An 18,159-nucleotide genomic window follows, 5' to 3' on the forward strand; every position below is an offset into this window, starting at 1 on the left:
GCAGAAAGTGAAGAGGAACTAAAAAGCCTCTTGATGAAAGTGAAAGAAGAGAGTGAAAAAGTTGGCTTAAAGCTCAACATTCAGAAAACTAATGGGATGGCATCCAGTCCCATCACTTCATAGGGCTGACCGTGGCTGAGTTTATTTTGGGGGGCTCCAAAATCACTGCAGATGGTGATTGCAGCCATGAAATTAAAAGATGCTTACTCCTTGAAAGGAAAGTTATGACCAACCTAGACAGCATATTAAAAAGCAGAGACATTACTTTGTTAACAAAGGTCTGTCTAGTCAAGACTATGGTTCTTCCAGGAGTTATGTATAGATGTGAGAGTTTGACTATAAGGAAAGCTGAGCGCTGAAGAATTGATGCTTTTGAACTGTGGTGTTGGAGAAGACTCTTGAGAGTCCCTTGGACTGCAAGGAGACTGCAAGAACTCCAACCAGTCCATCCTAAAGGAAACAGGTCCTGGGTGTTCATTGGAAGGACTGATGTTGAAGCTGCAACTCCAATATTTTGGCCACTTGATGGGAAGAGCTGACACATTTGAAAAGACCCTGATGTTGGGAAAGATTGAAGGCAGGAGGAGAAGGGGACAACAGAGGATGAGATAGTTGGATGGCATCACCAACTCAATGGACATGGGTTTAGGTGAACTCCGGGAGTTGGTGATGGACAGGGAGGCCTGGCGTGCTGCGGTTCATGGGGTCGCAAAGAGTCGGACACGACTGAGTGACTGAACTGAACTGAGAGAAGCCTGGTGTGCTGCAGTACATGGGTTCGCAGAGTTGGACACAACCGAGCAATGGAACAACAACAAATTATTCTTCTAGATTTCCCTCAGAATTGACTGTTACTTGACTGAATGTTGTCTAATGACATCATGCCATTTCAGGTGAAGAATGCTTTTGCCTCTGTTCAAGGGCTGTCTGAAAGGAAAATGGGAGTAGTATCTTCACTAACAACTGCTTTTGGTAAGCCTGCTACCTCTGAGACTGTACTGGTATTACCCTACCAGCCTGAATTCTGGAACATTTGCAATGGGGTGGCTGCAGATGACACAAAAAGGAAGACAATCACTAATAATACAACAACATCTTGCTTTGTGGTCATCAAAGGTCCTCTGAGCATTAAGCTCGTCAGTTCGTTGAGAAGTAAAATAGCTTGTCAAGACAGAGACCTCCAAAAGACACCCAGAATCTCAGCACTGCTCATGACCTCCACCACCACAGCCTGAGCAAAGCCATCATCAATATTGCAATAGCCACCTAACTGGTTTCCCTGCACCCACGCTGGCCTCCTCACAGTCTACTCTCGACAGGGACCTAAATGGGCCTGCTCAAATGCTCAAAAGGTTGTGGCAAAATCCTCCAGTTACAGATCAGTCTGACCTCTGGTAGAAAACAGATGGCACATTCAAAGTGGGTGATCTGAGGAGAGTTCCTATCACGACACAAGGGCTAGCAGTATGGGGTACTTCACCCCATTCTAGACCTGAAGAATGAAAAGAAGGAGTGGAGAAGGAGACGGAGAGCTCCATGGAGGAGACACTTAATTAGAGATTGACCTTAAGCCTAGAGACTGCCCCACCCACACAATTCTTTGAGAAGAGAATACAGATGCCCATCTCATCCTTCTCTCTCACTCATTCCCTACTAATACTCCCTGTGAGCAAATGCGACCAGAAGTCAGAAAGCAAGGCTGCCTGTCAGTGCAGGTCTGCCTACTGGGACCTGCAGAGCAGGTTAGAAAAGGGTGGAGTGACTCTGGGGAGGTAAATGGAAGCTATTCAGCCAAACGGCTTCCCATCTCAACCAGAATATCTGAAAGACAAGATCCAACCTCAGCTCCTATTCCATTTGCTAACCTCTCTGCTCAGTGGCTCTCCACTCACCAGGCACACCCCTGCCTCAGGTACCCTGTACTTGCTGCCTTTTCTGCCCAGAATGCTTTTCCCCCTAATACAGGCATCACTTGTCCCCTCACCTACTTCAGGTCTCAGCCAAAACATCACATCAGCAGCAGCTTCCTTTATTACCAGCGTATATAAAAACCTCCCCTGCTCCTACCCTATCTATCCCTGACACATTCTATCTCCCTTATAGTGCTTTATTTTTCTCCACAGCACTTCTCTCTAACATTAGATAGAGATGGGTGGACAGGCACTTTTTTTTTTTCTCCTTTTTAATTTACTGCCTTCCCAGCCTAGAACAAAAGTTTCATAAAGGCATCAACTCAGCTTCTTTTGTTCACTCCCTTATGTCCAGCATCTAGAATAGTGCCTGGCACAAAGAAGGCACTCAAGTATTTGTTGGGTGAATAATAAAATGAATGAATGCAATGAAAAACCCAGAGCTAAGGACTCTTTCCACTGTTTAGAAGTTTAACTTCTATTATCAAATTATTGTTAAGCCAATAGTCTCCTGATAATCAGATGGGAAGCAGGTGACAAGGACTTGTTTTTACTGGCAATGGCACAAAATTGAGCTCTGTCAGTAAATCCCTAAGTATAAATGGAATCTTCAGGCAGAACCAAATGAATAACAGTAGTATCTTCTGTAAACAACTCCTAGCAAGGCTGTTTTTTCTATGACTATATAATCATTAACCTACCAACCTGGTCCTTCTCTAAGACTCAGTCTTCTCATCTATAAAATGCATAAGAACTGAATGATATATTGGGTATGGAAAATATATGCCCAATAAATGGATACTATAATGATTATTAAAATTACTGAGGCAGCTATGAAAATGAGATACTATGTTATCTTCCCATGATCTGGAACTGTTTATCCTAGACTTAAAATGTGAGCTGGAATAGCACCATGGAAAAGAAATGTAAGATGCTTTACTCTCCCCCACATAGTTGGGCCTAGACTTCAAAGACATCCTAATAGCACCAATGTTCCATATCAGAACCTAGCTTCCACACCTGGTCCAGACACTGGCCAACACTTTTGTAGACCTGTGTTGCATCCATTTCTGCATCGCTCATTAAACCTAAGCACTTAGAATTAAGTGCTGGATTTTCCCTGATAGAAACTAAGCAGGGCCTCAACTGAAAAAAAAAGTAGTGCAGGCAAAAGGGAAAGAACAGATCAGTAAAGTTCCCGATAAGGTTCCTTTTTTTGACTTACCCCTCTAACCCTGGACGTCTCTGTTCTCCTCTGTAAATTAGACCAAATTCTGATTCCCTTTTTTCCACTAACATCTTATCTATCTGTAGCCTTATCTGCTGGGTCAATTCAATTAACTGCACAAAAGGTGACCCTATAGTCTTAGGTCAGATAAAAAGAAAAAGGCTTGACCTGGATCAATTCAACAATCCATTACTTAGGAATACTGCCAAGATCCTGGAGCTTTTTTGTTGACGGGAGATTTCTCCGCAATCTTTTGCAAAAGACTTCTGTAAAAGGACACTGGTGGGCTAACTAACCTGGGATGCTAGATTCAAAAAGTAAGTTCCCTTTCTACCCTAAAACCCATGAAGCTTAGATCTCCAGTTAAAATATTCCCTCTCATACTGAATGTATAAGTATGTATTCAAACCCTTGTTTTGTTATTATAGTCAATACTTATAGTCAATACAATATAACACTTATCATTACTAATTTTACCAAAATTGAGGCTTCCAACCTCAGGTATGAAAATCAAAGGTTAAGCGTGGAGACTAATGTTACTAACAGATCGTATTTTTAGTAAGCAGCCTGATGCTTATTTGTTGGTGCTAAAAAGAATCGTTCTGATCATTTCTAGTGACAGATGGATAAGCATTTCCACAATAACTAACTTGGGAACAATTCCAATTGGAGGATGAGAAGAAAAACAAAACCATAGTTCACTACTCATTCCCCAAATACATTTCAAAGTGACAGCTTCTATCTACTTTGAGGCTTCAGTGAATGGCAAGAAGTCCAAAATTCATAGTCTTATTACAGTCTTACTTCCCAAACTGTATTATTTTCCAGTCTGTCCAGCCTAGCTGGGTTCTGCAGTGCTCAAGATCAGTGACTATTTTATTTCTTTGTATTTCCAGCATTCAACATTTTGTCCAACACATTGCTGGTGCTCAAATGATAGAAAAACTACTAAAATGCCCACCCATGAGGCAGGCCTCAAATCTGGCATTGCAGCTTAGAAATTAAACAGAACCTGGAACTGTTGTTAGGGAACTGTTGACCGAAACCACCCGCCTTGGCCAAAACCCACTTGCCTAAGCTGTCTCACAAAAGGAGGTCCCATGGTGCTTCGACCAAACACTAACTGGGAGAATTCAGGAGGGGCCAAAAGAGGAAGGAGATGACCAATCTCCCAGAGTCCTTCTCCCTGGAATCCATCTTGGCTGAGAGATGCATGTGCCACCAGAAGGACCCTGAATCAGACTACGGGGCAAGCCAGATGATTAGCCAGACAACCTGGAAACTAATCCCATGACCATAAAACCTGAGACCACGAGCCACGTGGCAGAGAAGTGCTTCTGGGTTCCCTGACCCTGCTACTCTCCACCCAGATGCCTCCTCCCAATAACGTTTCTTGCTTTGTCAGCAGATGTGCCTTCTCCAACAATTCATTTCTTAGTGTTAGACAAGAGTCCACTCTCAGGCCCTGGACGGGGTCCCCCTTCCTGTAACAACAGGCAACTCTGGTGGGACCCCTTTGATACGACTGACAGCCTGACCATTTGGGGAACTCAGGGGCCAGCTCACTCACCCACAAACCAGACCCAGCAGCTGCTACCAGAGCCCTTTTGTCCCCGGCCTCCCCTTGATCCAGATGACTGGCCAGAATGCCCCGACCAGGCAACAAACAAGAGACTTTGTTGCCCTTTTTTCCCCTCCCTCTCTTTTCTCTTTTCAATCCCTTCTATCCTACCCTCCTTTCTTCTGTCCTGGTACTGGACACAGAAGTCTGATTGGAGAGCCTCAGCCTGAGCTGAGGGACAGAGGCTGATCACCTCTGGTGGGCAAAGAACGCCAATGATCTTATCTGGTTTCTGGTAGGGCCAAGTTCCCATCCTCCCTTCCTATAAGCCCAGGAAAAATTCCTATAATGCCTGGGCATCTGCAGGTGTCAGGAGACGTCCATAAGACCACCCCTTTTTGTGCCGCCTTCTTCCCCTCTTCTTTCAATCTGTCCTCCTTTCCTCCCTTTGAAATCTTTGGCAACCTATTTCCATTTACTGTTTGTCAGTACTGAGGCTCTGTGACTCTGTAGGAGGTTTTCTGAGATCTGAAGTTTTGTGTCTCTGTAGGAGGTTTTCTGAGAGATTGCGATCTTGTGATGAAGGAAGTGTCTGATTACAAAACTGGGCCTATGTGTGTGTTCTACTCTGTGTCCTGGGTTGTGATTTATGATGGCCATTCTGCTCTGTGACATGGGAAAGTCTGGCTCTGTCCACTGCAGATGAATGCTGTCTGACTAGAAGGATTTTACCTATGAGCCTACGAAGAAGATGATATTTTATTAAGAGATTAAGACGATACTTTTATTATAGTCCTGTGTAGCCACAATATTCTTCAGGCTCCAGAGAAACTGGTTTAGGTGAAACTCTTAAAAAATTCCAGAATTGGTTATTTTTGTATATATGGTTAGAAAAAGAAAGCTTGATGAAACATCTTTTCAGAATTTTGACTTTGCGGGAACAAATTCTTCTAGGAGAACTTGTTCTTCTCACCCTGTACCTCGAGACCATGGCTCTCAGGATTATTTATCTTATCTAGATGATCACTAATTCTTGAGACTTAGAGGGGAAAAAAAAAGAGGAAAGAAGCTACTGAATTTTATGTTGTAATACCTGATTCATGATTACGTTTAAAAAATGAATCTATGAGTTCTCTGGTTGTATCTGTCTAAATGTCAGTGTACATTATATATATGCCCTTACCTTTCGATGGTATTATCAAATACCATCCAAATTACCAAATGGTGTTATAAAAATTAATTTGTCAATGAGCTCTACTTAATTGGCTTAAACAAAATAAAGTGCTTATGTAAGTGCTCAAAAATACAGAAAATTACTGGTTAGAATTAATTTCAGGTTTACAAGAACTGGGAAATATTCAGTATTAAATTAGTATCTGGTATTAAACCTTGTTTGTTGATTTAATTAACACAGACAAGTCTTTAGAGTTATTAGAGTATAATGCCCTTATTGTACCTAGGTTTGATAGAAATCAAATAAATAATAAATACATAAATTTTTTAAATAGATATTTTTAAAAAGCAAATGTTTTTAGAAACTATCACAGGCATTTATGTTCACCAACCTACAGAATATTAATTTAGAAGACATCATAATTGGTTACTTTCTCAGTTTTCACTAGAAATTAAGGTTTTTAAGAGTTGAGGACTCTATAATTTAAATATGTAATTAGGGAAGAATTTAAGTATATAGTAGGAAAATAGGATGTGTGTTTTCAGTGAACAAGGTATGAGAAATGGAATTGCATTTTATTAGGGGAAAAGACAGAGAAGGCAATGGCACCCCACTCTAGTACTTTTGCCTGGAAAATCCCATGGATGGAGGAGCCTGGTAGGCTGTAGTCCATGGGGTCACCAAAGGTCAGACACGACTGAGCGACTTCACTTTCACTTTTCACCTCCATGCATTGGAGAAGGAAATGGCAACCCATTCCAGTGTTTTTGCCTGGAGAATCCCAGGGACAGGGGAGCCTGGTGGGCTGCTGTCTATGGGGTCGCACAGAGTCGAACATGACTGAAGCGGCTTAGCAGCAGCAGCAGGGGAAGTGAGTCTGTCTTAGAGCTGGTTGTTTCTGTACGGAGAAGACCATGGGGAACAGACTAACACGGGAGATACAGACCATCCTGAGGGAGGTCAGGATTGGCTACGTTTAGACTGGAGTTAATTGAATTTTGTTGTTAAAGGCAAGCTGGTGCAAGACTAGATTTGCTTTTCACTCTCTATTAAGAAAACAAAGTTTCCTTTGAATGCTGTTTCGATAACAGGTTGTGTGAGTTTCTGTGCCTTTAAGCAGCCTGCATTTGCTGTTGATCTCTTGCAACTTTGGTTAAGGAATAAGTATTATCTCCCAGTGACCTATGCTCTTACTTGACCAAGTGTTTTGAAATTTTTGACAAACTTCCCACATACCAAATTTTGATTAAAGTTCTTTTGACCTCCAGTTAACTTTGGGACATTTTAGAGGGTCTCTGAGGCATCTTGGAGAGAAATATTTAACTAGTAGTATTTGATAGATTACACGGACAGCATTATCACATGAGTGATAAACCTACTTAGAATATACTGTATGTATAAATATTATTAATATAGACATTCTAAAAATTGTGTAATTTTTTAAAATTTCGGTATATCCTGATATCGGGCTTCCCAGGTGGTGCTAGTGGTAAAGAACCCGCCTGTCACTGTAAGAGATATGCGTTCAATCCCTGGGTATGGAAGATCCCCTGGAAGAGGGCATGGCAACCTACTCCAGCATTCTTGCCTGGAAAACCCCATGGGCAGAAGAGTCTGGCAGGCTGCAGTCCATGTGGTCAAAAAGAGTCAGACATTGAAGTGACTTAGCACAACGTCCTGATATCATGTTATAATTTAAGCTGTTATTTTAAAATGTGTATCACAGCAGTAACTAAGTTTCTCTCATCAATTACATTGTGATCAAATGTTTAACCATGACTTCTTAAGTCTTTCTCTCATTTATAGACAGTTACTGTACTCTGATAAATCTCAGATTATACAGGGGAACTAGGTAAGAGAAAAAAATCCTAATAAAAAAATCTGACGGCTTCATAAAAAGTTAACAAAAAGGATTAGTTACATAGGTTTGAGTAAACTAATTAACGTGGTTATAATTTTTATGGTTTCTGTCTGAAACATTATTAGTTTCTAATCTGTGTTTTCCAGATATGAAGAAACACTCTCAGACTTCCCTGGTGGTACAGTGGATAAGAATCCGCCTGCCAATGCAGGGGACACAGGTTCCGTCCCTTGTCCGAGAGGATTCTACATGCCATGGGGCAACTAAAGCACACATGCCACAACTACTGAGCCTGTGCTCTAGGGACCACAAGCCACAGCAAATAACACCTACCACAATCAAAAAGAAATTAATTAAAAAATAAGAAACCCCTTCAAACTAATTATGACTTACAGCAAATTCGTAAATTATACATTTATAAGCAGAATTAAAATTTTCTCTTTTCTCTCTACCTGAGCTCTCTGGAGACTGGAAACTCTTAGGTTCCTAGCAACTTCATCAGATAAATTAGGAAGGCCACCTCCTAACAGGTGCAGGAATCTCAAGGTATTCTGTGGACCTCAAAAAGGGAGGAATTCACTTAAATCTACAAGGCAAAATCTGTGACAAAAGCCCTCGGTATGGCCTTCCTGGCCTCAGGAGGACTTTTATCAATGAATCAGATTTAATTTGAGGACAAATTAATTTTGATTTGGCTATATTTGATAAACGGAGAAGGCAATGGCACCCCACTCCAGTACTCTTGCCTGGAAAATCCCATGGATGGAGGAGGCTGGTGGGCTGCAGTCCATGGGGTCGCTAAGAGTCGGACACCACTGAGCGACTTCACTTTCACTTTCCACTTTCATGCATTGGAGAAGGAACTGGCAATCCACTCCAGTGTTCTTGCCTGGAGAATCGCAGGGATGGGGGAGCCTGGTGGGCTGCCGTCAATGGGGTCACACAGAGTCGGACATGACTGAAGCGACTTAGCAGCAGCAGCAGCATATTTGATAAAAATGAGGGTGATTTTAGAGAAAAAAATGTTCCAGTAGATACTAAATTCTGTTTATTGAGGCCTATATTCACTAAGATTCACTTCTCAGATAATTCCTTGCTGTTATGTTACATTGCTGCAAAGTTTAATTGAATTATTAAAAAGACACACTTTGTTTCTGAAGCTTAACTCAGTAATCTATCTTTGGATGATAAGATGTTCCATGATCTGCAACCAGAAGGTTAGCATATGGTCATTTAAATGTAAAGGCTCCCTTATTTTGGTAACAATTAAAGGTTTCCGAGGTGGTGCAGTGGTAAAAAATCTGCCTGCCAGTGAAGGAAACAAGGGAGACGTGGGTTCGATCCCTGGATCAGGAAGATCCCCTGGAATAGGAAATGGCAACCCACTCCAGTATTCTTGCTTGGAAAATTCCATAGACAGAGGAGCCTGGCGGGCTATAGTCCATAGGGTTGCAAAGAGTTGGACATGACTGAGCATGCACACAACACACCACAAAACCACTAGGGATAACCAGACTAGTAATACTAGGAAATCGGGCTGGGTGCTTTATGGACAATGCCAATATATAATTTCCCTTGAAGATAAAGACTGATACAAAGCAGATTAAATCAGATGACCTGGGATATACTGGGCTGCACCTAATAGAAGTTCTTGACTTAAATTTTAATTTGTGACCTTACTAATTCTGCTAGCTGTACTATTTTTTTCTATATTGCCTGTTTTATAAAACTGTTGTTTCTTGCATTTCCAAATATGTGGCTGAGCCTCTGATACAATGATGATACATAGTTCCATGTGAGACCAATGATTATAAAAGCATAACTTTAGATATAGGAAGGAGCAACAGGAAGGAATATTTTCCTGGACCATAAGAGACTAAGGTGGTCTAGAGACGTTTGGCCACTGTTAATAGGGCCTAGTCCATCAGTGAAACCTTCACCAGACCTGGAAATGAGCAGTCCAAGCACTGTGGGACAAAATGGTCATGAAATGCCCCCCAAACTATGGTCGAATTTATGACCCGGAAGGGGCCCTGCCAACTGAAAATTGGCACTTGCCATCTGCCTCTGCAACAATGAGATCACTGGGCACTGTGGCCACTGACCTTCAACACATCCCTGAAAGGAGTTCAGTGCAGAGATCAAGGATGAGGTGCCCTGTGCGCTGGAAAAACTGACAGAACAAGCCTTCAGATGGTTATAGTTTCAAGAGATTTTATGAGCCCAAATTCTTACATCATCTCATACCTAGATAAAACTAAAATTTTTATCAGAGACACCTGCTTTGGCCAATTAAGGAGAAAAATGAAACTGAAAGTCAAAATGGAGTCGCTGTGGTTGAGACACTTAAGGTTATTAATATTAGGAGGCATTATGGACGTGATTTCAGACAAGGCCAAGTACTGCTGAGAACTTGAGTTTTCTGAGCTTTGTCAGCCATGGGATGTCACTGGCATTTCTCAAAACAATGTCCGCTGGTGACTGGTAGCTGCAACAATATGGTTTCAAGGTATCCTCTTGTAACTAAAAAATGAAAGTGTTTTAGATCAGATATTAACAAAAAGAAGAAATATATGTGTAGTGGCCAATAGCTCCTGTTATGTCAATGCTACATCAGAAGTTAAAACTTACTTAGGTGCAATTAGACAACTGGTTTCAAGTCTCCCAAAGGTGCGAGGTTCAGAAAGGCTTTCAAGCTTATTCTTCTAAATACCTCAGGGAACGAGATTTATTTTGCCTATTCCAGGTTTCACTCCTCTAATTACTTCTAATTAAGTCTGTTACACCAAAATGGTGGAACAAAGGATTGAGATCTTAATAATAAGGGACTCAGATCCAGTACCTGGAACTCAGAAACATTTCCAATTCAGTGTCTAGTCCCTAAACTGAGACAAGACTAGGCCCCATTTCAACAGGAATTTGCCACGGCTATTGTTGTCCCATTCCCTGAAAGACTGAGAAGTATCAAAGAAGGGACTGACACTGAGCAGGAATCTGTGGGGCTCCCACAGAGTACAAATCCTCTCTCTGTTTCCTGTTTGTAGGTTATAGGTTTCATTCAGCCTCCTTGACCTTCACTGAGTTCCAAAGGGCAGATTCAAACAGCTGCTAATCAGGGAAGGGAAAGGATGCAAAAACAGGGGAGGAACAGCCAAGTGGTGGGACAGCCTCGGGGCAGGGTCTTGGTTCCTACTCCAGACGCATGCATTACTGTATCTTTGAGTTCTAATGACAAACTGCCCCCCCTCCCTCACAACACAGACACAGACACAGACACACACACACATCACCACCACCCCCACCCCACCCTCCTCCCCCCCCACCCCCCCCCCCCCACAAGTGGAGGATGGTAACTTCAGGCTGAGCCCAAGATTCCTGGAACACCATACCTCACCACCCACCAATCAGAACAAAGTCACACACTCTGCAGCCCTCACCCCAAATGTTGCCTTTCTCCCCCACTCTCCCCCAAGCCCTCGCAATGAACATCCTATTAGGCCTCCTATTTAGCCCCTGTCTGTTTCATCTGCTTACAAGGTTTATCTCTGACAGCAACAGTTTCAGGCCAAATTGTTACTATAAGGGTGGAAGTCAGTTTTAGACACAGAATGCCTAGATTTAGATCAGGTGGAGAGAGATTTCTACTCTAGAAGGAAATGGCAACCCACTCCAGTGTTCCTGCCTGGAGAATCCCAGGGATGGGGGAGCCTGGTGGGCTGCTGTCTATGGGGTCACACAGAGTCGGACAGGACTGAAGCGACTTAGCAGCAGCAGCAGCAGATAAGAAGGTGCCCACTGCCAACAGGAAGTAGCTACAGAAGAAAGAAACCTCTGCCCCAATTCCCAATAAGTATGTTGAGTATGAAGTGTCTCAGGGGAGTTAGGTAAGTGTTGACCAAAATCACCCAACTTGGCCAACAAGAGGTCCCCATAAGCAACGTGGTGCTTCAGACAAAAACTAACCAGGAGAATTCAGGAGGGGCTCAACGATAGAGAAGACCAACCTCCCAGAGTCTTTCTCCCTGGAATCCATCTTGGCTGAGAGATGCATGCCAAAAAAGGACCCTGAGTTAGGCTATGAACCAAGCAACATGATCGGCCAGAGACAACCTAGTAATTAATCCCAATACCATAAAACCTGAAACTGTGAGCCACACGTGGCAGACCAGTTCCCCTGGGTTCCTTTACCCTGCTGCTCTCCACCCAGGCACCCCTTTCTCAGTAAAATCTCTTGCTCTGTCAGCACACGTATCTCCTTAGACAATTCATTTCTGAGTGTTAGGCAAAAGCCCACTATCAGGCCCTACAAAGGTTCCCCCTTCCTACAACAGAACGGCATGACCACAGTCTGGCCAATTCTCTTCCCTTCTTTGTCCCACAACTACAATCAGGCTGTAGAAAGTGAACTCTCCATCAGAGAACCTCCCAATGTCAGGCAGAAAGGAGTGGGCTGTAAATCCGCTTGGGCTGCTTCAGTCCTCCAGGTACGGAACAAAATCCTCTCTGCTCCCCAAGGCTTAGGTACTGTTCTCTCGCTCCAGCTTTGACATCGACCCCCTCCCCAACCTGGGCCAAAAAACCTCCACTCCCCCAGCCCAAGCCTGGGCGCCCGGAGCTTCCCAAAGGGGAAGCGCCGCGGTGCACCCTGGGAGCTGTAGTTCCCAGGTGAGTTCCGCGCCCCAGCAGCCCTGAAGACCGGACTCCCGCTCCCAGAAGCCCGCGCGCGGGTGCCTCGCCCAGTCAAGCCACCTCACCTGTTCTATGGACGTGACTGTTTCCACCGAGTCGTCCTGCAACCGCTCCCGCGCGTGCTCTGGCCTCAGACTGTACAGCGGCTCTGACCAGACAGGGGAGGAAGATGGAGGGCAACAATAGGTGAAGGAACTCGGAGAAGCCATGATCCGGAAAGCAGCAGGCGGTGTATAGGGCTCAGCTTCGGCAAGCCACAACGCGCATTGAAACTCGAGCGGGCTAAGGCGCTACGGTGAGCGGGTAGAGTCAAAAGATTCTGAACGCGAATTGCTCCTGCCACCTACACATCTTCAGGGAGTGGGATGCTGCCGCCCCCAACTGGACAGAGGGTTTGCTGCAAGAGGCTCAGTTTCCTAGCGGCAGGGAAGAATGTGTACGTCCGAATTTCATTTCACACACACCCCTCTTTTCAACATTCTGCTCATTCTCACTTAATTGTTATGTGAGTAGTTTGCAGTTGCGAGTGCCCAAGAGCCCAATGAGTGTAACTCTTAAAGCATTTCTGACAGCTCTCCTGTCTCAATCATGCTATTACGAATAGAATTATTGTTCACCTTTGGGTACATGACAGCCGCCCAGGAGAAGCCAGCAAGTAGCTTCTCCACAAAGGCATCGCCATCTCCGCACTTAGTGATGGAGGGAAGGGGCACTATAATTTTCTCCTATCTCATTGGGGTTACAGTGCAGTAGCAGAAACGAAAACGCAGTAGAAGGAACAAGTATAAGTGAAACAACCAAGAAATATTCACTCATTCATTTAGAAATTTTAAATGAAGTACCTACTTATGTCAGGGCACCCGTGCGAGGTGCCAGGAATACAAAAGTGAGCGAAGCAAATAAGGTCCTTGCCCGTGGGAATCCTACAGTCTGGTAGAATTGACAGAATTAAGTGAATGAACACAATAAATACATGAAGAGTTGTGATAAATTGTATGAAGGAAAACAACAGGATCTGTGAAAATAAAGGAGGAGGGGACTAATTAGACTGGCTGGTCTGGCCAAGCCTCTCCAGGTAAGTGACATGAAGAATGAGACTTGAGAGATGACAAGGAGCCATCCACATGAACAACATCAAGAACCTCACAAGAGAAAGGAACAGCAAGTTCCAAGAACATGCAATAAATATGCTCACGTGTGTTTGCATTCAATCTGATATTTAATCTGAAGGTGTTCCAAATAAAATTCCTCTTAAGTGGGGTTAATCATCATATACGTCTCCATTAAATGATCAAGTAGTGATTTTAGGAAAACTCTGCTACCTTTGGGCAAGCGATAGAAGAGACCCTCTTTCAGGGACCCACAACAAAAAGACTACTCCAAAATTATAATACCAAGAGGTTAAATTATTTAGAGTAGGGGTGGGGGCTTGGGGGTTTGAGATGACAAGATGGTAACAGACTTTCCAGATAAACCTGGACACAAGATCCATTTCCAGCTCAGAGGATTTTACTCTGTTCCCACTCAATTCCACGTCACATGTCTAGGACCCAGGAAACCGTGGTATGATATTTCACAACCAGCCATCCCCCTGTTCTCAGTGTCTAAAGATGAGGCCAGAATGGTCCAGGGGCCCAAGGTAGGTAAACACTATCACCATGTCCATTTTAGAAGTGCTGTTGTTGAGTGAAGTCCTGGAGGTGCCAGAATAATTCTCAATCTGGGAATAAGTAGGTCTGTGTGAGTTAGAGTCACGGATATAGCTGTACGACATGAAACGGTCTCTATTCTTTCCTCTGTATTGGCATCTTATTGCCTTTTATTTCTGTTTTGGAAAAAATGATCTGTTAAGGTCTGGGTCAAATCTAAGAACTCCACCATCTTTGTAAAGAGTTGTTTCGCTACCTAAAAATTTAAATTGAGCTACTGAAAGAGTAACTGGAACAATTCTGTAACAAATTATAACATCTGTTGCAAGTGCACCTAAAGCAATTGCAAATTGTATTCAAGAAATAGAAATCTATTTCTGAATGCAGTCTCCTCCACAGTGGGATCTGAAAGAGGTTAATAGGGAGGAAGCAAGAGCCTCCTGCAGGATAGTGTCTTGATGTGCTGCTCAGTGAACTAAGTTCTGAGGAGACAGTGGTGAATAAGCCACACACGTGCTCAGCCCTTGTGGGTCTCAAGATTTACCAGAAGAAACAGACATTAAACAATCTTACAGAACTGACTATTATTGCAGTTGGGGGAAATGGCATGAGGGAGAAAAAAGCACAGGATAGGGTGAGACTATATGGCAGGGGAGACTGAAGGTAGTCTGGAAGATCATGAGCAAATGATGAGGGTGGGAGGACAATCCTAGGCAGAGGGAACCCAGTGGCAACAAAATCAAGTGAAACAAGGAATGGGAAATACAAGGAGTTTATACTCTACATGGGATTGAGAAGACTTTTCAGCCTTGGATCAGCGATGGCCTACAAGTCATCTTTCCTCTGAGTTTAATAAAAATGGTTTGTTCAAGAAGCACAATGTACATAAATATTGGCAGTATGGCAGAAAATGATATATTTACAGGAGAAAGTCTTAGCAATGATAATAGCACCTCCAGCTTGGACTACAGATGGTTTGGGTTTATTTAACTCAAATGTATGACATTCTTCTAAATTAAACTGAATTGTAATTGTTTCTTTAAAAAATAAGATGTGGATAGTGCTATTTTGTATTAATACTTCTATCTAGAGCAATAAGAAAAAAGATTAATGGTCCAAATGAACCACTAGAGGGCGCTTCTGCCCCTGGAGTAGATTCCAGCTGCTGCTGCTGCTGCTAAGTCGCTTCAGTCTGTGTCCGACTCTGTGCGACCCCATAGATGGCAGCCCACCAGACTCCCCCGTCCCTGGGATTCTCCAGGCAAGAACACTGGAGTGGGTTGCCATTTCCTTCTCCAATGCATGAAAGGGAAGAGTGAAAGTAAAGCCACTCAGTCGTATCCGACTCACAGTGACCCCATGGACTGCAGCCTACCAGGCTCCTCTGTCCATGGGATTTTCCAGGCAAGAGTACTGGAATGGGGTGCCGTTGCCTTCTCCCAGAGTAGCTTCCAGAGAAAGCTTTAAAACTGCTCTCACTGCATTACTCACAGAAGCCCATATGTCAGCATGAATTGTTTCTTTTAATATCTTGCAAATCTATGTTGTCATACGTATTTTGGAAAGAACTCATCTATTATCCTGCTAGGTAATTAATTTTCTCCCCCACAATGACTTCTCTACCAGCATCTGCAGTCTCCTATTCTGCCTTCCCTGTCCCTGGCCCTCCTCAGGTGAAAGGGTTACCCAGCTCTTACCTAGGGCCAAACCCTCCCTCTCCCCTCACGCCCATCCTCCCTTACCTCTCCTAAGACATCTAATTGTTCCTGTACTTGATCATAGCCATCACCCACAAACAGGCTGCTTCTCCATTCACGGGGGGGAAAAAGACACTTTTAAGCCTCTTGATTCCACTCGTCCTTCAGCTACCTCCCTATTCCTCCTTCCCTCTCTACCAGTGGCTCCAGTTCCTCTCCTCCTCCTGTCTCCTGAACCCATTGCGATCTGACTTCCCCACTGGTTCTTGTCAAGTCCCCATTAAACTTTTAATTGCTAAATCCAAGGGCCAATCTCAGCTTTCATCCTGACCTCCTAGCAGCATGTGACAGGGTTGATCATTCCCTTCTCCTTGAAATACCTTCTTGCAATGCCTAGCACCAGCCTTTTCTATTTCCTCATCTCCCTCACGCTGTAACTTTGAAGTCCCTTGGAGTTCTCTGTCTACACTCACCTATGAGCTCAGTCAGGTTCAGTGTTGCAAATACTGCCAGTAGATTGGAAACACTCTCATTTATATCTCCAACCTGGATCTCTCTCCTGAACTCGCGTTTGTATCTAACATCCTATTTGCATTTCCACTTAGATAGCTAACGTACATCTTAGCACGGTAAATGTGTTCACAACAGAGCTACTGGTTTCTCTTCCAAACCTGTACCCTCAGCCTTCTCCCCTCAATTACCGTAACTCCATCCTCCCACTTTCCTACAAATCTCTTGGAGCCATCCTTGATGCCTCTCTTCCTCTCATTCCCCATAACCCTTAGTGAAAATACATCCAGAATTTAACCCCTGCTTAAGAAATCCCACAGCTGGGGTCCTGGGCCGAACCACCACCATGCCACTTGGATTCTTACTCTCATCTCTTAACTGTGTTCCCTGTTTCCACTCTTGTCCTCCAACAGTTTAATACAAACTCAAAAGCCAGACTGAACTTCTTCAGTGAAAGCAAATGACCCGTTCATCTGAAGACTTCTGATTATCTCAGAGGCAGCCTCGAGGTTCTTATCCTAGCCTAGAAGGCCCCACAACTTGGCCTTTTCCTGCACTTGCCTGCTCACTACGTCCACCACACTGGCCTCCTGCTGTTCTGCGTACACCCCGGGGCCAGCCTCCGAGGGTGGTGCTTGCTCTCGCCTCCCGCACAACGCTCCACCCCCAGATGTAGACCTGGCCTGCCCTCTCGCTTCTGCTCTTTACTCAAATTTTAATACTCTGTCCCACTCTCCTATATTCTTTTTCCCCAGAACACATATCACCAGCTGACAAACTCCATACTTTATGCATTTGTTAACTGTTTGTCTTCCTCCCACTAAACTGTAAGCTCTCAGGACAGGGATTTTTATATTGTTCATCGCTTACTCTCTAGAACATAATAGGCACTGAGTAAGTTCAATGACTCGAATGATTTCCAGTCATTGTAATAAACATTTGCGTGCTTATTTGTGTAACGTACTGTAAAAAATGATGACAATGGACATAATATTATACTAGTCTTGTCCTTCAAGAGCTCACTAGCTAATAAATACAGAACCGGTGTAAATATAAATAAATATAAACATACAAAATAGAAACATAAAATGTATAGATATAGACACAAAATAGGACATAACACACAGAATTCAGTGAAATAAAATAGGAAAGGAATAATTCATTCTAACCTATGAAGATGGCCTTTTAATATATAACATAAGCGTTTAGTTATATTTTCAATAGAGTAAATATTCTCTGGTAAATATTTTAAATAGTTACATTAGAATGTGGGAATTGTGAAATTCTACTTTTTATTCTTATTTCCTGTAGCACATACAACATATGGCTTCCCTGGTGACTCAGTAAAGAATCTGCCTGCCGTGTGGGAGACCCGGGTTCAGTTCCTGGGTTGGGGAGATCTCCTGGAGGAGGGCATGGCAGCCCACTCCAGTATTCTTGCCTGGAGAATCCCCATGGACAGAGAAGCCTGTCCATGGGCTACAGTCCATGAGGTTGCAAAGAGTCGGACATGGCTAAGCAACTAAGCACAGCAGCTTATGACTACGAGCTTCCTTGGTAGCAGCATGGTAAAGGATACACCTGCCAATGCAGGAGACACAAGAGACATGGGTTCAATCCTTGGGTCGAGAATCCCATGGACAGAGGAACCTGGCAGGCTGCAGTCCATAGGGCCACAAAGAGTTGCACACGACCAAAGCTACTTAGCACACATGCATATGTACAACATATACAAATATTTAATTGGTTTGCTGTGCACCTAAAACTAATATAATGTTATATGCCAATTATATTTCAATAAAACAAGGAAGAGAGGATGGGAAGAGAGGATTATTCTATTTACAGCACGCTGCCACTTGCTTTCTTCGGTGATGATGATT

The 18,159-nt window shown here is 43.5% G+C and overlaps 1 protein-coding gene across 1 annotated transcript in view; it reads right to left on the reverse strand.

The window, feature by feature from the left end:
* FNTB (farnesyltransferase, CAAX box, subunit beta) overlaps positions 1–12,632 on the reverse strand; it is a 77,763-nt gene extending 65,131 nt beyond the window's left edge. Inside the window, exon 1 of the mRNA XM_068966647.1 lies at positions 12,489–12,632. Coding sequence (XP_068822748.1) covers positions 12,489–12,632 — 144 coding nt within the window. The remainder of the gene's footprint in view (positions 1–12,488) is intronic.
* Between the last annotated feature and the right edge of the window lie 5,527 nt (positions 12,633–18,159).

Source organism: Capricornis sumatraensis, chromosome 2 (genome assembly GCF_032405125.1).
Source record: "Capricornis sumatraensis isolate serow.1 chromosome 2, serow.2, whole genome shotgun sequence".
NCBI classification, from domain to species: Eukaryota; Metazoa; Chordata; class Mammalia; order Artiodactyla; family Bovidae; genus Capricornis; species Capricornis sumatraensis.